Raw genomic sequence first — 18,607 nt, 5'->3', positions numbered from 1 at the left:
TATGCCTGTGTTAGTCTTTGTTAGGCTCGTCCCTTGATTCGAGGATCTTCTTGGTTTCTCTAATCCCAACCTCCCTCTCCCACGTGGCTCCCTCCATAAACTGAACTGACTAAGCTCACCCTGGTTTGATTTAGGATCCATTCTGTGAGTTACCCATGCCCTCTGACTTGGAATAGCCCAGAGGTTGTTTCAGGGTTCGATCTTCGAGTTACCCGCGCCCTGACTTTAAAGAGTTGTTGCAGTTTTTAAATGCACATAACATAATAAAAGTCCATGCAAAGTTTCAGGAGAAAGTTATTGGCAAAATTTCTTTCAAGGGAATTACCTTAAGAAAAAATGGTAAACCATCGAGTGGATTTTTCATGGCTTGGCTGACGTCACTTCCGTCCGTCCGTCCGTCCGTGTACACACTCGACGAAATAATGGATTTGGTCATCATATGTCCGCTTGGCAAATGTTGGGCAAATATGGTGCTCTATATTTGCCCATACATTTGCCTATGCAGGCAAAGGTCGGGGTAAATTTCTAATAAATTTGCCATTGCTTTGCCATATATCTGAACACATGGGTAAATATGTTATATATTTGCCCTTAGTTTAGACGCATTTACCCAGTGGGGATATATGATAACCGTTTTTGCCCTATATTTGCCATATTGTCAAATGAAGGGCACATATGAAATCAACTTTGCACTAGGCTTTGCCCCATATTTACCTGGGGAGCAAATACAATACCCCAAACTGAGTATATCCGATGTGAGGTTTCCGTTTCAATTTATTGCAATCAAAACTTTTCAAAACAAATCAATAATTTTTCAACTGAATTATGATGGATGTTGGCTTGTTTTTACGATTTACGAGGGGGGAGTGCATGCAGGTCCATCTCAGTCATATGTGTCAATTTTTTCTCCTAACGCATGACATCAATGTTGCGACCACATTAATTCAATCATTGTTTTGCTTTGATGTCATGAAAGTGAGGTTATATGCGTTGATACACACAGGAAAAAACGCGGACGATGTATTTTTAATATGCGTAAGTCGTACATGCGTTTTTTCCAGTGACAATAAGAAAACTCATTAACCCATTAACCTCAGCTGCATTTCAAACCGCTAACATCTGTAATATTATTTGAAGCATCAATTTTGTTTAGTCTAAACATATGAATTCATCTTTTTTATTGGCAATATATGCAATTTCATTCATAATTATTTTAATTCATCTAATTTTAAACTCATCAAAGAATTCATTCAATTTTCATTTTGACTATCTAGTTACTGATGCACAGTTCAAACAGTTTATTTTTGATAGCTTTGAATATTTTTCCTGGATGATACTTTACTGTCATCTCCATCATCCGTACAATTTACGTTGTAAAGGACAAACAATTAATACTCTTTCTTTGTCAATAACATCGTAAGCAGCAACAAACTGGCTGTGTATCCTTTGTATGGGAATGAATGTAGAGGGCCCTTCCATTTCAAACAAGTTTCTGCACCAAATTTCATGTGGTCTGCCAATCCTGTGTCTTTCTGGATGTCGCTGATACCATCGAACCTTTGCCATACACAATGATTCCTGCTTGCCATCAATTATAATGGTTTGTTTAAGAAAGAAATCGACAACACCGGGGCGCAAGTCAAATGAATCGGTCTCAATACTGCCACTATATTGGCCACACCAACAACTTGCAAGAATGAAGGAAGAACGTTCCAGTCTAGAGTCAGAGGACCCTAGCTTTGTCCCCGAATATCCAATGGTACTAATTCTCTCAAACGTATCGGTAACACATTCAATGACCGAGTGTTGAGGTAAAATTGTTTCATAAGCTTTAAAGAGATATTCTGTATAGTCATCATCAAGAACATCAATGGATCGAGGTGAAAAACATGAGTATGCATTCATATTGCTCCACTCTAAGCAACGTAGTACTTGACCAACTGAAAGATTAAGTGTTGATGGTATTGATGGGATGCTTTCGCCAAGTGTTCCTACTTGTTGTGCCTCCTGAAGAAGTTGAAATACTGGTTGGAAAGTTTCTCGAAATCTCTCTGGTAAAGGGATATCTCTTAGTTCATGCTTTTGGAGAAATTTTCTCATGATTTGTATTTCAACAGATCTATTGTTAGTTCGAAACGCTCCTAAAATCCCATTGAAACGTTCGAAGCTGAAAAGCCAAAATGAATATACAGGCCCGTAATCTAAAATACATTGTTTGAGGTGCAGGTGTAGATGCATGTTTGGCGTAACACGTTCCTTTCCATATCTTTTTTCAAACGATTTACAAAATTCCACTAGGTAATCATGTCCTTCTTGTAGCTCTTCAGTTGTAATAAGTGGAGAGCAAAGGTGAAAGCAGGACAATACGAATAACCTCCACAGCTCCAAATCATCTGTTGGAACGATATTCCAAATGCAGAATACAGAATACAAGAGAGTCCATGTTTTCCACTGATCAGCAGTAAATCCTCCAAACGATGTTGATATCTTTTTCGGGAGACGCCCAATAAATGATGGTGCTTTGACGTCATCTACCTTTTCCTGGATTTTATTCAAATTTTCTTTAGAAATAATTGGCGTTTCAGCATTTAGCCATACATTTTTCATTAAATGTTTTGCTGTCCCTAAAAACAAATTGTGCATAGGATCAACAACATGGTAACGAGTACAATCGAAGTAAGGCAACTGTAAGAGTTCAGAATATCTTGTTCCAGTGGAAGTTTCAATTTGGTTTCGTTCATCAGCGGTTGTTGCATTGAGTATTTTCTGAGCCTCTCTTCGGTGCTCTTCATTTGTCCTTGGTGTATCGTCATCTTCGAAACCTGAAAAATTCATGCTACTAAAATCTCCGGGAAAAAATCTTGTGCACTTTGAGCACCCTCGGTGAGCAGTACATCCTAAGAAACCGCAAACTTTTCTTAGTGCAGGAATGTCACAAGCAATACAAAGGAGGGCAGCTCGAAAACATCTTGCTGTTCTACTCCCATGAGGCCGAACTTGGATGCCTTCGTGCCACAATAAGTTCAATTCGGCTACAAGTGGTTGTAAGTACGTATTGATATTCAATTTGGGCTCGTGTGGACCAGGTATTACCCCAACTATTATTACGTTTTCCTCTTTGTACCTTTCTTTTCTCGGAAGATTTAGGAGGACCATATATATGACTCCAACGCTATAGACACTGTGCTTAAAAGGCTGAAACCAGTCAACATTCAGCATAAAAGCATAGTTATTAGGCTGGGCAAGGAAAGGAGTGCCGTTAAAATATTGCCAATCTTTCTACACTTGGCCATCGTAAATATCAACTAAAATATCGTCCGGTACATTCCGATTTCTCCAAATCTCACATTTTTGTACAAAGTCTGGTCGCTTAATAAAGAGAGTTAGAGTGTCTCTGATGCTTTTATAACAATAAACTTTATGTGGGTACAATTTCGTCTGTCTATTTTTCAAACGAATTTCCTTAAGCAATTCCGCTCCACAAGGTGTGCGGCGAAACAATTGACGGTGATTCGGAAAAGCAATGTGAGAACATGGTTTAGCAATGACACGCCCGAATCTTGTTGTTATGCAGTCTTGAAAACGGTATAGGGTGTCGCATTTCGGACAAACAACATACTTTGAATGCTTATCTTTAAAAGAAAGATAATTTTTCAAGAGTTTGAAGGAGCTCGGGAAAACCAATACTGCGGTTGGGAAAATGATTGGCGAAAGCTCACACAAAACCTGAAAAGTCGCTTTAAAAAAGGCGAGGAGAATATCAATGCCTCGGTCTGGTACAGAAAAGTATGCAGACCAAAAGCACACAAACAAGGCAATCCAGTTAATAAGGGTCACTCGGGAACTTGCTTCGACGGCAACGCTTATTTCTGCACTAGATTGTTCAAAATCTCTTTCTACGTCTTCGATATCAATATCCCAAATTTCAACCAATCTCCTTTCATTTCCTCTTATCTCTTCATGGTCAGATTCACTGTCCAACTTGTCATCCCAAAACACTTGATCTTCTTCCTCAAAGTTATTTATTCCGTCTCCTTTAAACATAAGCAAATACGATGTATTTTATTCATTCGGCATTGTATAACTGCAACATAGCATAAGATAAAGTCTGAAATCATTATAATACTAGAAAAAAAAATGTCAGTAAAAAAACCCTCATGGGCTAAGGGACCGGTCATTATTTAAGTTGGGGGGGGGGGGGGGGGGGGGGGGGGGGGGGGGGCTGAAATTTTTGCTAGTGAAAAATGGGGGGTCTTGAAATTTAAAAATGACTTTTAGGGAAAATTTTTAAATTTTTTACTACAATCCATGGGGGGTTTTCGATAAACTTGGATGCCTTCAAAGGGGGGGCCTTGAAATTTTTTTGCGTCACTGCCAATTTCTCCTCCACCCCCCCCCCCCCCCGCCCTCCAACTTAAATAATGACCGGTCCCTAAATGTATAATTTTGACCCAAATTTTGCTCTGAAAATAAATGATTTCCATTGAAAATAAAATATAAATTTCTAAGCCAGCAAAACAACAATTTATAATTCATGAAAGAAAAATGATAAATCGAAAATAAAAAACCCAAGAGACATATTAAATAAATTACTTATAAATTGTATTTCTCTAACTTGACAAACATGTTTTGCCGGATACCATGCTATCTCAGGATGACCACAGTCATGAATTGATTTGGAGACGAAAATGTACAGCAATATCCATTTGAACATAGTAAATTCTTTTTGGCGTTTTAAATGAGTTATCTCTAGCTATGATTTTATAAACTCTTTGAATGAACCTTTCTGAATGAACACTGAGGTTTTAATGGCAACCATAAGCCGATTACTTAATAATGCACCCTTCTTAAAAGTAACGGTGAAAACGAGGCTAAGATAGAAATAGAAAAGAATCATTTGTACCTCTAACTTAATCTCGCTTCAATAACACTAATGCTTGGTAGTAAATCCAATAGGGGAGCTAGATCATGTGCAAATCAGCCGCTTGTTAAAGATTCAGTCTTTTATCTATGCAGTTTGACTTTTTGAACATTTAAAGATTATATAATCTAATCATCAAATAAACGTATAACATCAATACCTTTTTGTGAAGTAGCTGGTAAGAATTCGTCACTTGATGGTTGGTTTGTATTTGGCACATCAAAGGAGTCTTGATCAGTTTGGTCCAAAACGTTTATCTCGCTGTAGTCATTAGAAGAAGTGTCGTTCTGGCCGTCAATCTCGTGAGTGAAAATACTATCATTTGAGTCTTCGTCGTCATTCCGCTGTAATTGCCATTGATTTGTTAAAGGATCATAAAATTCTTCTTTGTGACGGCAAAATACTTTGTAATGTAGATCTTCGTTACAATGAAAGCAATGATAACGCTTTGACATCGCAGAAGACATTTTGTTTTCCAGAACTATATAATTAAAAAGACGGTGTGTATCATTGGGATAATTACTCAAAATCCAAGCATTTTGAATGGCTAACAGCCATATTCCAGCGTAATAAAGTTCCACGTCCATCAACCACATGCCATTGGACAAAAGCACGCCGGATCTTTATTACCGCGCCCTTTTCCTTAGAGCTGTCACTGTTGGCGGCAGATAATGGTACGATGGTTTTAGAGCTAGAAGCTAATCAAGTTTATTGCAATGATATTTCGTGAATCTAGGCTTTAGAAAAAATTTCATAACTTTATAAAATGGAGCAAACAGCTTTAAGATAATAGATATATTACTTAACATGAATCCTGGATACAACTTCAGCATTTTTATAAGACAGTTATTCCTTTTTTTATTATTAGACTTCATTATATGAACGTATATGTCATCACAAGTCACGTGATACGCCGTGATAGATAGGGGGTAGATTTGTTCAGTGGATGTACTTATTCGTTCATTCGCCTTTTGGTCACAAACAGGTAACAAACTCTGTTGGTCATCTAGTTTCCCGCACATTCTATATCTTTGCTTATAAATTGCGTTCATTCGTCGCGATCAAAAAATGGGAAGAACATCTACACCTTTACCAGGACGCCCAATGCCAATCCATTCTGTTACTGCAACTACCAGTACAAGCAGTACGAGTAGACATACTGAAAATGGCGCCAATTCTCAAAGGCTTAATATACTTATTCCCTCTGTCCCTGGTGGTAACGAGGATGTGCTAAGAGAACACAGAAATCGCCTATTGCAAGCAACAAGCGAGAATGAGAACGTTGACCCCGACAGCGAAAAAGAAGAAATTTCTTCAAATTTCGAAACGATTGTAAAACAGTTTAAAGAACTGCAAGCACAAAACCGCCAAATACTAGCGGCCTTAAAAGAAAGCCAGCAGAACAAGGACAACAGCAAGACCAAGATTACTGTCTCAAAGGCTGTTGCAGTAAGTAAAGTGGCAATATTTAAAAAAGCAAGCTATTTTTATTGATAATTTTACTGGGAATTCTTGGCGCGAAGAGTAGTTGGTATAATTATGCAGCGGTATAATTTATGCAATGCTAAAATTGGCGGGAAACCCGCCATGGCAGTGGTTAATGCTACCAAACTTTACTATTGATTTCCAATAACAAGACACTGAATGATAATGATAATTTCCTTTTTTGTAAAGGAATTGATTTGATTTCGATTTTTTCCCCAATATTATACAATCACAGCCATAAAAATAATGAAAACATTATTACTATGTCTAAGAATAACTTAAGGTACATCTTATGATTTTAATGAATTATATTATGTTATTACAGTCTGAAGTACGCTTGGTAGCAAAGAAATTACGGGACAGGGAAGAAAACCCTCTTATATGGGATTTTACTAAAGCGTAAGTATGAAAATTTAATAAAACTGATCTTGTCTGAATCATCCATAGTTTCTCCACTTACCACTCAAATATGGCATTTCCTAATTAGTTTCAGAGATGACGTCAACGAACAGATTAATAACGCAATAAGGGATAGAGTTCTGAATGTTCATAAGGATGTCTCTGCCGTCGAGTTAGAAGGTATTTATGTATTTTATATTACGAAGTGCGAAAGGCCTTATGCACCTATCAAAGTTAACCCGGGGGAGGGGTGAGGACAAAGGGTGGTGGTGGTCGGGGGGGGGGGGGGGGGGGGGGAAGGAGGTAACGAAATCCTTTTAGAAATATTCAAATGCCGAAGGGAGGGGAAGCAGTTTGAAATAAAATAACATGGGGAAAAAAAAAAAACGAAACAAAACAAAACAAAGCAAAAACAAATGGATGCTAAAGGAATAATTGTCGGCCAAATGCCAAAATTTCTAACAAATTTTGTCTCAAGTTTTAATATATGGGTACTTGATATAATTTCAGCTGCCCTTAAAAGCCACTTTCTGACGAGAAGAAAGAGAAACAAAAGAGAGCGTTCAGGGGCCCTTGGAAGGCATCAAAAGATGCAGCGGAAAACACAAAGAAAACAAAATGTGAGTAAACTGAATTTGCAACGATTATGACTTTGTTTAATAAGAAACTTTGACTGACGGTGTTTTTTTTTTTCTTTTTTCTTTTAGCTCCTAAAATCCAGATCCAAGGCAGCGGACTTGTCAACCTCGTTATCACCAGGGGACAAAGAGAAAGTCAAGGCAATTATGAAACTGGAGTATATGTCATCAGAGGAGTCGATGTCAGAGGCGGATGACCAGGCTGATGACGATACAGCGGACAGTGGCTCTGATAACGAAGGGGGCCCTACTAAGCAGAGTAAAGTTTTAATAAAACACCCTCTGCTATGGAGAAGCCCCCTAGCTAACCAGTTCATGGAAAGCATGGACCGAAAGGCAAAAAGGAGGCTGTCAGAGCGCAGTCTCACCATGCTTTTGAAGCTTTGGTCAGTGCTTGAGGCAACAGTTCTAGGGTTCTTATTTCAAGTCCCCGGCTTGGCGGTATCACAACATAGAGCGAAAGGAGTAAAAGGTCTGCACTCTCCCTGGCTCTGGTGTCTGCTGTCCGAGCCATGTCCACCCTCTCCTTCTGCAGAGCAACCGTAGCCACAATCTCGCTCCAGTCCAGCCACCTGTTGAGGGATTCGAGATCTTCTTTGGAAGAAGGGGTTTCTTTGTGGCCAACCCTCTGCAGGTTGGCCACCTGTCCACGAAGCTGTTTGACGACAGGAACATCAGTGAAATCTGGTGACTGCTCTGGGTGCATGAATTTAGCTGGATACAAAATGGCAGCTGCGTGGTTAGCCAAGGTGTTCGAAGATAATCGCCTGATTTGCTGAAACGAGTCAATTCAGTAACCGTAAATTAGTTTCTTTCAAGCTGTAATGCGGGCGAAGTTTCGAAATATCATTGTTGTTGAATGACTTTAGAAAATGGATACAGGTAATAAATTGATCATCGCAAGAATATATGTCAATAAATAAGATGAAGAAGGAAAAATAGCAGGGTCAAAATAGTTTGTAATTCATGTTTTAGATGAGAGCATGATGAATTGTTGCACAATACATAAATGAATGTTGTTGGAGCTGTTGGAAATGAAAACTAGGAAAGCTGTCCTTAATTTCTTACCTTCAAATAGGTCAAATATTGCTCAATGACCTTGAGTCTCAAGAAAAGGTCAGGCGTCAGTTCCAGCCCCAGGTGGTTGAAGGCAAAGCCAAGAAAGCCTACACTTTCATGACGGTGGGCAGCGCCACGAAGGTGAGAGCGTATTTGCCGCGCCTGGTGTTGGACGTGGTAGTCGAGGTTGCTGTTAGTTCGCCGTAGTCATGGTGGCTGGAAAAAGGACTGTTGTGCTGGTTGGAGTGTGGCGTGACGATGGTGCTGGTTGTAGGAGCAGAGAGGTTAAGCGGAGTGGATGTTAGCCCAAGGAAATCGTGACCGTCATCACTGGCACTGTCGTCGGTGGTGCAGGAAGAGTAGTCTCCAAGTAGGTTTAGAGCCATAGTACTGAGGGAGGGCGAACAAGCTCGTGGAAGGAGATCGATGTGACCTGTGGCTGAAAGAGAGAAGAAACTGATTTAGTGGTTGTGCAAAGGTATTTTGTAGAAGGGGACTGCGAAATGATTTACGTCAATGTGACGTGGGTTTTTGCTGGTGGAATGTTCGTAGAAGCGTACGTTTGGCAACTCCAGATCGTAGATTGTGTAGTATGTACAAAAAGTACTAAAAAGCTGATGAGTGCGAGTGGTTGGAAAGGGCGTGGAAAGAAGCATGAGTTGGATGGTTAGCTGTTGGGTGTAGTTTGGGGGGAGTGTGCGGCGGGGTGAGGTAGAGTTGAGGGAAGAGAGCGGCCGAGGTTGGCGGTAGTTTGGCGTTGGAACGTGCGGCCATGTTGAGAGTGGGTTTGTTTACGTGTGGTTGGGTCATGCGCAGTGAGGTTTGTTGGAGTTTGGGTGGGATTTGGAGAGGGTAGGGAGGTGATTTGGAGCTTGCAAGAGTGTGGGTGGAAGAGTGTTGGTGTGTAAGATTGCGAAAAAGCATGTTTTGAAATGGTAGTGTAAGAGGGGAAGAAGTTGCGTTTTGGGTTGTGACTTGGTCTTGCTGTGGTTTTTTGGCACGTGGGGGGTGTGGGCTGGGTGTTGTGGTGGGCGAAGGTTGTCGAAGGAATGATAATAGAATAACATGTGGAAGGACTAACGAAAACCCCCCCAAAAACCAACCAACCAACCAACCCACCCACCCACCAACCTAACAAACAACAACCAGAACGAGGACAAAAAAGGAACCAAAACCAAAAACAAACAAACCAACGAAAACCAAAACAAACAAAAAGCAATAATGAATGAAGCAAAATAAATAGGAATAAATGTCTTGGTAGCAAGCTGAAGATTGCCAAGAATACGATAAGAGCAGCTGTTGTAGGGATTGCTTTATAGTTCCCTATGTAACACACATCAACTAGTGAATTCTTGTCTAGAAGTGCTTGCGTAGAGATTGAATTTTTGTTTTCGTTTTGTTTTCAGGCCTGTGTCATGCATGCAATAAGAAATGGGTTGAAGTGGCTGTTATCTAAGCATGCAGGTGGTTTTGAGCCCACTCAATGTGGTAATTAACTGCAACCATCCTGATTGTAGTATTGGTAAGCATTTTTTTAAACATTCTCTGTCGTCTGTTTGACTTGGATTCCACCTGCGTGACTTGGTTTCAACCTAAGAACCCTGTAGGTTGTTTTGAGCCCAATCAATCTGTTAATCAATGCAGCCCTATTGATGTTGGTCATTTCCTCAACCCAATAATTAATATGACAGCAAATTCAACGACTCTTGGGTCTGTAAGGGTGTTCTGGGTGAACGAACAAGGCTGTAGTACTCTTGTGCTGAGTCCACAGGACATTCTAGCTGAAATATCTTCGATTTCAGACCGTATTACGACATGATGACAACGGTAATAGTAAATAATCGCAATGTAAACATATATGAGTCAGATTGCAAGTGGTTTTGACAAGAGAATCTATTGAAAAATTCAAACGACTTTACAATACACAAAAAAAAACGGGAACGAGACTACAGGATATCTCTAATGGAAAATAGAACAACTAAAAATACCTTTGTAGCTTATCTAAATTAATAGCCAAAAGGTTATTGCCAAAAGAGTGAATCAGTAAGATACACTGTTTTGCTAGATATCAATAGAAACGGAAATGACGTAAATTACGTCACAGGTCATTTGAATATTGCGTACTAATTAGCAGTGTTTAAAACATACTAGAATTGCGAAGTTTAATGTACAAGCTATGAACCGTTTAAAATGAACTAAACCGATGGGAAAACAATGGACAAGTTGTCTTAGAGGTTTACTATGGCTTTAGGTAAGTGTTTTAGCCCTTGTCTATGACATTTAACCTACGAATTACACGATAACTTGACCTTGAGTGTAGAGTTTACATAGCGAACAAAAGATGGATTGAAAAAAGGTCTTATACCCTGCGGTTAAGGCTAATAAATAAGCGTAGATGAAGGTTAAACAAACGTTCAAGGCGGTAGCAATCCTATAGTAAACGTTTTAAAGAGTTTGAAAAGCGAATATTACGCAGCTAGTACTTTACTGGAAAAACTCTAAATAACTTTAGATTATTTACTGCTGAGTTGTTTAAGTAATGTTTAAAAGTATTTTAACTGTGACTACATGACGAATTTCAATGACAAAACGCACTTAGCGCGATGACTAAATTACTATTGCATTGTACTGAAAGCGCTAATGCGACTAGTACGACTAAAATCACATAAGCGAATGCTTTAACAAATATATAGATAATCTACACTATAAAATATGACGACTAGTTGACGATATTAACGTAAATTTGTCCTAAATCTATCCTAGGTAAAAGTGTAAGAGACTCCAGTACCTTGCATCGAAGAGAGTTCTTTGTCTTGATATGTGAAAAAATCCGTAGACAGCGCAACGTCTTCAAGAACTTTAAACTACACTGCTTGAAACTTAGTTTGGGCCTACTTTTATGGGACACCCTGCATTCCTAAGACCTTACAACTCCTGCGCTGCGCGTTGTACGCCCTAGGCCTACCTCGTAGGCAGGATGTACTGAACGCGAATTTACGCAAACATGTGCCAAACCTTAACGCAACTCACTGTAGTGTAATTATGTACGGAAACCTCTCCTTGCTTTACGCGTTTTCCGCATAAACAGTTAACTAAGGAAATACATTCCTATGTGTACGCGAGGCGTTCCTAATTAAAATTCTAGATTTATAGCTAAATACTTATTAATTGTCCAAAAATAGTGTCTTTTGACTCTGTCCCATATGAAATGATATGATATGACATTGAGGGTTAGGGTTAGGGTACTAAGCTTATTGCATTTTTTGTTTTGTTTCATTTATACCATTTCATCTCATCTCATCTCATCTCTTCTCATCTCATCTCATCTCATCTCATCTCATCTCATCTCATCTCATCTCATCTCATCTCATCTCAATTCGAGCACTAGCCGAGTGCACAGGACTGGGGTCCCTGCAACGACAATTTTTGAACTGGGTGCAGAACTGTACATCATTTGGAAACCAGTCCTATAGTTTGGTATAAGTACTCTTGTGCTGAGTCAATAGGATAGTCTGGCTGAAATATCTTCGATTTCAGACCGTACTATGACATGACGACGACGATAATAGCAAATAATCGCAATGTAAGTATCATGATATGAAATGATATGATGTGACATTGAGGGTTAGGGTTAGGGGTAGAACCAGATGGGTTTTTATCAGCCTATGTGGGAGTTTGTCAGCAAATGTTGGACTTTGTCAGCAAAATGTGGGACTTTGCAGTCAGCAAAAATATCATGATACGAAATGATATGATATGACATTGAGGGTTAGGGTTAGGGTAAGCTTACTGCATTTTTTTATTTATTTATTTTTATCATCTCATCTCATCTCATCTCATCTCATCTTATCTCCCATCATATGTCACATTAAGAGTTTGTGTTGTTGTTGTTGTTGTTGTTGTTGTTGTTGTTGTTGTTGTTGTTAGGAGGTCTGCAGCATGGTGACTGACTGAAAGGAGGGAGAGGTGGAATTCTAATGCTTGTTGTAATTCTAATCGTAATTCTCTTTCTTTTCCTGTAATCCACCAGCGTGCCCACCCATCCATCCATCCCTCCCTCCCTGCACTCAGGAACTGGAGCCTCTCCTATATCACATTATGACATAATGAAAGCGATCATAGTAAATAATCATAATCATATCATGATATGAAAGGATATGATATGATATTTGGAGTTTACGAGTCTTGTTTTGTTTTGTTTTTTGTTTTCTATTATCACATCATCTCATCTCATCTCATCTCATATGTCATAATAAGAGTTTGTTTTTTGTCATTTTGTTTTTTAAAGAGGTCTGGTCTGCAGCATGGTGACTGACTGAAAGGCGGGAGGGGTGGAATTCTAATTCTCGTTGTAATTCTAATTGTAATTCTCTTTCTTTTGCAGTAATCCGCCAGCGTGCCCACCCATCCCTCCCTCCCTCCCTCCCTCCCTCCCTCCCTCCCTCCCTCCCTCCCTGCACTCGGCCACCCACCTACTGCAGGCTCAGGAACTGCAGCCACTCCCGGTTCACTGGTTGGTCCTGTTCCAGGGCCGTCCTGATGGCTTGGATGGCAGATTTTTCTATACGGTTGCCACTCACTCCAAAAGCAAGAGAACCCCTCTGCGCAACATTTCAATACGAAGAGACTATGTTCAGCTAGTGTTGTGAAGCACTCCCGGGGCTGTGGCATAACAGTGTGTGTTAATGATATCAAGGAACAATTTCCGCACTTTACCTGTGTTGCGGCGCCGACGATTTTCGCGCACGCTTGGGTTTTCTCGGCGGACTGGCTGGCTGACTGCAAATGCAAGGCACAGATTCGGAAAATGGAGTGAACGAATGCAATGTGCAGCCCTGGGAAGCTTTACGTACCTATCTCCCGGTCCGTCCTGCGTCGCTCCCCTACTACTTTCTACTGACTCCAACTCCGACTGACTGCAAATAGAAAAGAATGCTATGAAAGCTAAGCTTCTTACACCCACCCAGGGGATCTGAAATGGAGAAGTAGAGTGCACGCACTAAATCCGTGAACATTAAGGAGTACTAATTACCGGTACTATTTCATACGGAATCCTTTGTTTTCTATCGTTTATTTATCACCATTTAGAACTAAAAGTTAGTATTTGTTTCACGGGTTTAGTGCGTGCACTCTAAGAATAACGTAAGAAATATAATATTTTGCGCGACTTATTTATCAAGTATGAATAGACATACGATAACATTATGTAACGTGTAATTTTGTGAATCATGATCGTATTTATTGTGTGTGAAACTGAAGTTGTTGCTGTTGTTTATTTTCATCTACGCACCACCTCACTTCCCGCTCATCCTGCGCCTCGCTCGCTCCCCTACCACTTTCACCTGACTCCAACTCCGTCTGACTGCAAATCGAAAAGAATGCTATGAAAGTCAAGCTTCTTGCATCCACCCAGGGGAGGTGTCGGGAAGCTCGCAAAATTGGACCAGCTACTAGAAACAAAAGCCTGTCCAGCATTGCACGAAAATGAAAAACTCATTAGCTACTATTGTCATTGTTGCCGACCTCTCTTGTTAGGAGCGTTCTTCTTTTTTTCTTCATAATTGCGATAACCAAAGGGACGCCTATGTTTTTGCAAGTTTTCTCGATTCTGATTGGCAGACGTCTTTCATTCATCAATCCAGGTGAATCGATTATTTATCCAGTCTTCATAAATTAGAGTGCACGCACTAAACCCGTGAAACAAATACTAACTTTTAGTACTAAATGGTGATAAATCAACAATAGAATACAAAGAATTCTGTATGAAATAGTACCGGTAATTAGTACTCATAAATGTTCACGGATTTAGTGCGTGCACTCTATTGAAATTTTGATATCTAAGTAACACGTAGCTAGGATCCCGTTTGAATGCAATAATGCAGATTGGGTTTCCTTTGTCGATGTCGACGTCACAGCCGGCACTCGCTTCCATGTTCGCGAAATTTGCATTTTATCCATTTGGATAAAACCATGCGGCCTGGCCTGTTTCAAACGCCGTTCGGTGTGGCTCTTGAAAGTCGAATTTGTTATGCGTGTAAGTAAGTTGAATGAATAGGCCTAAAGTACGAGGACTTATTCTACCTACGCTTCCAGAATCCTTGGCCATTCTCGAAGGAGTTTCAACATGATATGAATGACAAATTTTGAAAAGGATCGTGGTAGTTTCGAGGTAAGAAGCGTCGTAGTAGGGTTGAGTGCTATGAAGTTTGGCATTCGTTTCATTTGTCTAGTTTACCCAATGATTTGGATCGTGGAGTGAGGGGGCGGGCTAAAGTATACCTTTTGAACAACTTTTCGATCCTTGGCATTCTCTTGCGATCGACGGTACGTACATACAACACAAATAACTTGGATCAGTGAAGTTAGTGATTAAAAAGAATCGCGGGCTCAAAATAACAAAAGAAACTCTGTAAAAACCATCAATAGGTCTGCTTTCACTGCATTGCAATGCATCCTTGTTCCTTGATGCATTATTATTTTTGCTGTGGTGCTATGTTTTCTCACTTCACTCTTGAAAGAAATAATAAGCCATCCATCCATCCATCCATCTATCCAGTTAATTTGGTGAATATTGAAACTGATTTTCAGCTAGGTTAGCATTCATTCATTCATCTCATGAATATCAAGTCATGGGGGTGCAATACAATCTCGCCCCTAAAGTTATCAAGGGGCGAAAGGGTTCTTTCATTTTACTGTAGAAACGGGAGTTCAGGACTGAATAAGTTTGTACGTTTTCGTTAAGTTAGTTACCATGGCAACAGCACATGTGAACTTTGACCCTGAATTTAAAGTGCTACTACGACGAAAATCGCTCCAACTTGGATTCAGCTGAAACTTCCTAAGAATACTCTTTGAAGGTCGAGTAATCACTGTATAAAGTGTTTTCTCGATATTCAGGACGAAAGTATGATATTTTTACGATTATTTTTTGGAGTCTGTGACGTCATACACTCAACATCGAACATCGCTCCATACATTTCTTTGTAGTTTATGATCAAAATATCAGTAGTAAAGGGAGAAAGAAATACCCAAACACCCCAAAATATAAATTATAGTCACAAGTAATGTGAAAGAAGCACATTAGCCACCCTTTGGGCTTCATAGGAATAAAATAAATTAAGGATTTATATACAAAGAAATATATGTAGCAATGTTTGATGTTGAGTGTATGACGCCACAGACTCCAAAAAATAATCGTAAAAATATCATACTTTCGTACTGAATATCGAGAAAACACTTCATACAGTGATTACTGGACCTTTAAAGAGTATTCTTAGGAACTTTCAGCTGAATCCAAGTTGGAGCGATTTTCATCGTAGTAGCACTTTAAGAAAACTTGATGAAAGGCTTCAGGAGGATAGCAAAAAGTTAAAGTATCAGAATTATATTCCATCATCCATCCATCCATCCATCCATCCATCCATCCATCCATCCATCCATCCATCCATCCATCCATCCATCCATCCATCCATCCATCCATTCATTCATTCATTCATTCATTATGGATTGAAAATACGGGGGAAAAAAATAATAAAAAAATAAAAAATTAGGTTCAGAGTGAGACGTCAGAAATGTCTGTATTTTTCTTTGCAAGCAGTGTACATAAAAACTTACGTGGTATGCATATTAAAAAGGGAATGGTAAATATAAAACTATAATCATGATAAAGGTAATAGTTATATATACTGATATTGTAACCTATCTACATAGCCAGATTGATTGATTCATGCACGCATGCAATTTATTCAATGATGTGTGTTACTAGCAGTTTTGTGGGTGTTGGACAGCGATGGCTCTAACGTCATTGCTTCTCGTTGTTCATTTCAGTGGGCCCAAGAATCTGCTGGATTTGCAACCAAACTCTTAGCAGTGAAAAGCGGACTCAATGTACACTTGTGGCAAGTCATACCATTGTTTGTATTGCGACCGATGTTATGGCAGTAGAGACAAAGTAGAGGCACATGTTGGCACGTCACACCACGTTCTTTCTGTGACAAGGCATTTACAACAACTTCAAAACTGAAAAGGCACCTGAGGACACACACAAGTGTATCCATTGCAAAAAAGGATTAGCCCAAAAACGTAATATATGGAACATCACATGAGGACATGCACCGGTGAAAAACCCTACGAATGCAGTCATTGCAACAAAAACAAAAAAACAAAAAAAACAAAAACGTTTGGCCAAAAGAGTCAGGCCCTGAACCAGCAATTACCTAGCTACGAGTCCTAAAATAATGAAATAGTAATTGATCAAAATGTAATTGATATTGATTGATTGCTGGATTGAATTATATTTGTTTGAAACATCTGACATCATTCGTTCATCATAACACCAAGATTAACAATTCCCAGCTTCATAAATCAATTTGGAAAAAAAAAATTCCCTAGGTTGAGAATGAAAATAAATGAATGAATGAAATAGTAATTGATCAAAATGTAATTGATATCGATTGATTGCTGGATTGAATTATATTTGTTTGAAACATCTGACATCATTCGTTCATCATAATGCCAAGATTAATAATTCCCAGCTTCATAAATCAATTGGGAAAAAAAAAATTCCCTAGGTTGAGAATGAAAATAAATGAATGAATGAAATAGTAAATGATCAAATGTAATTGATATTGATTGATTGCTGGATTGAATTATATTTGTTTGAAACATATGACATTATTCGTTTATCATAACACCAAGATTAACAATTCCCAGCTTCATAAATCAATTGGAAAAAAAAAATTCCCTAGGTTGAGAATGAAAATAAATGAATGAATGAAATAGTAATTGATCAAAATGTAATTGATATCGATTGATTGCTGGATTGAATTATATTTGTTTGAAACATCTGACATCATTCGTTCATCATAATGCCAAGATTAATAATTCCCAGCTTCATAAATCAATTGGGAAAAAAAAAATTCCCTAGGTTGAGAATGAAAATAAATGAATGAATGAAATAGTAAATGATCAAAATGTAATTGATATCGATTGATTGCTGGATTGAATTATATTTGTTTGAAACATCTGACATCATTCGTTTATCATAACACCAAGATTAACAATTCCCAGCTTCATAAATCAATTGGAAAAAAAAAATTCCCTAGGTTGAGAATGAAAATAAATGAATGAATGAAATAGTAATTGATCAAAATGTAATTGATATTGATTGATTGCTGGATTGAATTATATTTGTTTGAAACATCTGACATCATTCGTTCATCATAATGCCAAGATTAACAATTCCCAGCTTCATAAATCAATTGGGAAAAAAAAAAAATTCCCTAGGTTGAGAATGAAAATAAATGAATGAATGAAATAGTAATTGATCAAAATGTAATTGATATTGATTGATTGCTGGATTGAATTATATTTGTTTGAAACATCTGACATCATTCGTTCATCATAATGCCAAGATTAATAATTCCCAGTTTCATAAACTAATTGGAAAAAAAAAATTCCCTAGGTTGAGAATGAAAATAAATGAATGAATGAAATAGTAATTGATCAAATGTAGTTGATATTGATTGATTGCTGGATTGAATTATATTTGTTTGAAACAGACTGACATCATTCGTTCATCATAACACCAAGATTAACAATTCCCAGCTTCATAAATCAATTTGGAAAAAAAAAAATTCCCTAGGTTGAGAATAAAATAAATGAATGAATGAATGAAATAGTAATTGATCAAAATGTAATTGATATTGATTGATTGCTGGATTGAATTATATTTGTTGAAACATCCCTGACAATCATTTCGTTCATCATAATGCCAAGATTAATATTCCCCAGCTTCATAAATCAATTGGGAAAAAAAAAAAATTCCCTAGAGGTTGAGAATGAAAAATAAATGAATGAGGAAATGTAATTGGATCAAATGTAATTGAATATTGATTGATTGCTGGATTGAATTATATTTGTTTAGAAACATCTGACATCATTCGTTCCAATCAAATGCCAAGATTAATAATTCCCAGTTTCATAAACTAATTGGAAAAAAAAATTCCTAGGTTGATAATGAAAATCAATGAATGAATGAAATAGTATTGATCAAAATGTAGTTTTATATTGATTGATTGCTGATTGAATTAATTGTTTTGAAACA

General features: G+C 38.3%; 2 protein-coding genes across 2 annotated transcripts in view; both read left to right on the top strand.

Moving 5' to 3' along the window:
• Positions 1-5,935: 5,935 nt before the first annotated feature.
• On the top strand, positions 5,936-8,134 carry LOC148904602 (uncharacterized). The gene is made up of 6 exons (XM_089025024.1): positions 5,936-6,370; positions 6,732-6,805; positions 6,894-6,985; positions 7,316-7,425; positions 7,513-7,584; positions 7,979-8,134. The coding sequence occupies exons 1-6, from the start codon at positions 5,990-5,992 to the stop codon at positions 8,132-8,134; spliced, it is 885 nt and encodes a 294-aa protein (XP_088881150.1). The 5' UTR covers positions 5,936-5,989.
• A 10,399-nt stretch (positions 8,135-18,533) lies between these two features.
• LOC148904601 (collagen alpha-2(I) chain-like) overlaps positions 18,534-18,607 on the top strand; it is a 2,138-nt gene continuing 2,064 nt past the window's right edge. The window contains exon 1 of the mRNA XM_089025023.1: positions 18,534-18,545. Coding sequence (XP_088881149.1) covers positions 18,534-18,545 — 12 coding nt within the window. The remainder of the gene's footprint in view (positions 18,546-18,607) is intronic.

This window comes from Actinia tenebrosa, unplaced genomic scaffold, assembly GCF_029948245.1.
Source record: "Actinia tenebrosa isolate PJP-AT-01 unplaced genomic scaffold, QUT_ActTen_1.0 PGA_scaffold9__36_contigs__length_13948895, whole genome shotgun sequence".
NCBI classification, from domain to species: Eukaryota; Metazoa; Cnidaria; class Anthozoa; order Actiniaria; family Actiniidae; genus Actinia; species Actinia tenebrosa.
This window is presented reverse-complemented; position numbering and strand designations above follow the sequence as displayed.

What these genes read in the sequence shown, in the direction of transcription:
- LOC148904602 (XM_089025024.1), top strand. Translation starts at nt 5,990, where the DNA reads ATGGGAAGAACATCTACACCTTTACCAGGACGCCCAATGCCAATCCAT. An exon ending in CTGTCTCAAAGGCTGTTGCA is followed by an intron (nt 6,371 to 6,731) that starts GTAAGTAAAGTG and finishes ATGTTATTACAG; the next exon opens with TCTGAAGTACGCTTGGTAGC. An exon ending in GGGACAAAGAGAAAGTCAAG is followed by an intron (nt 7,585 to 7,978) that starts GCAATTATGAAA and finishes CTCCTTCTGCAG; the next exon opens with AGCAACCGTAGCCACAATCT.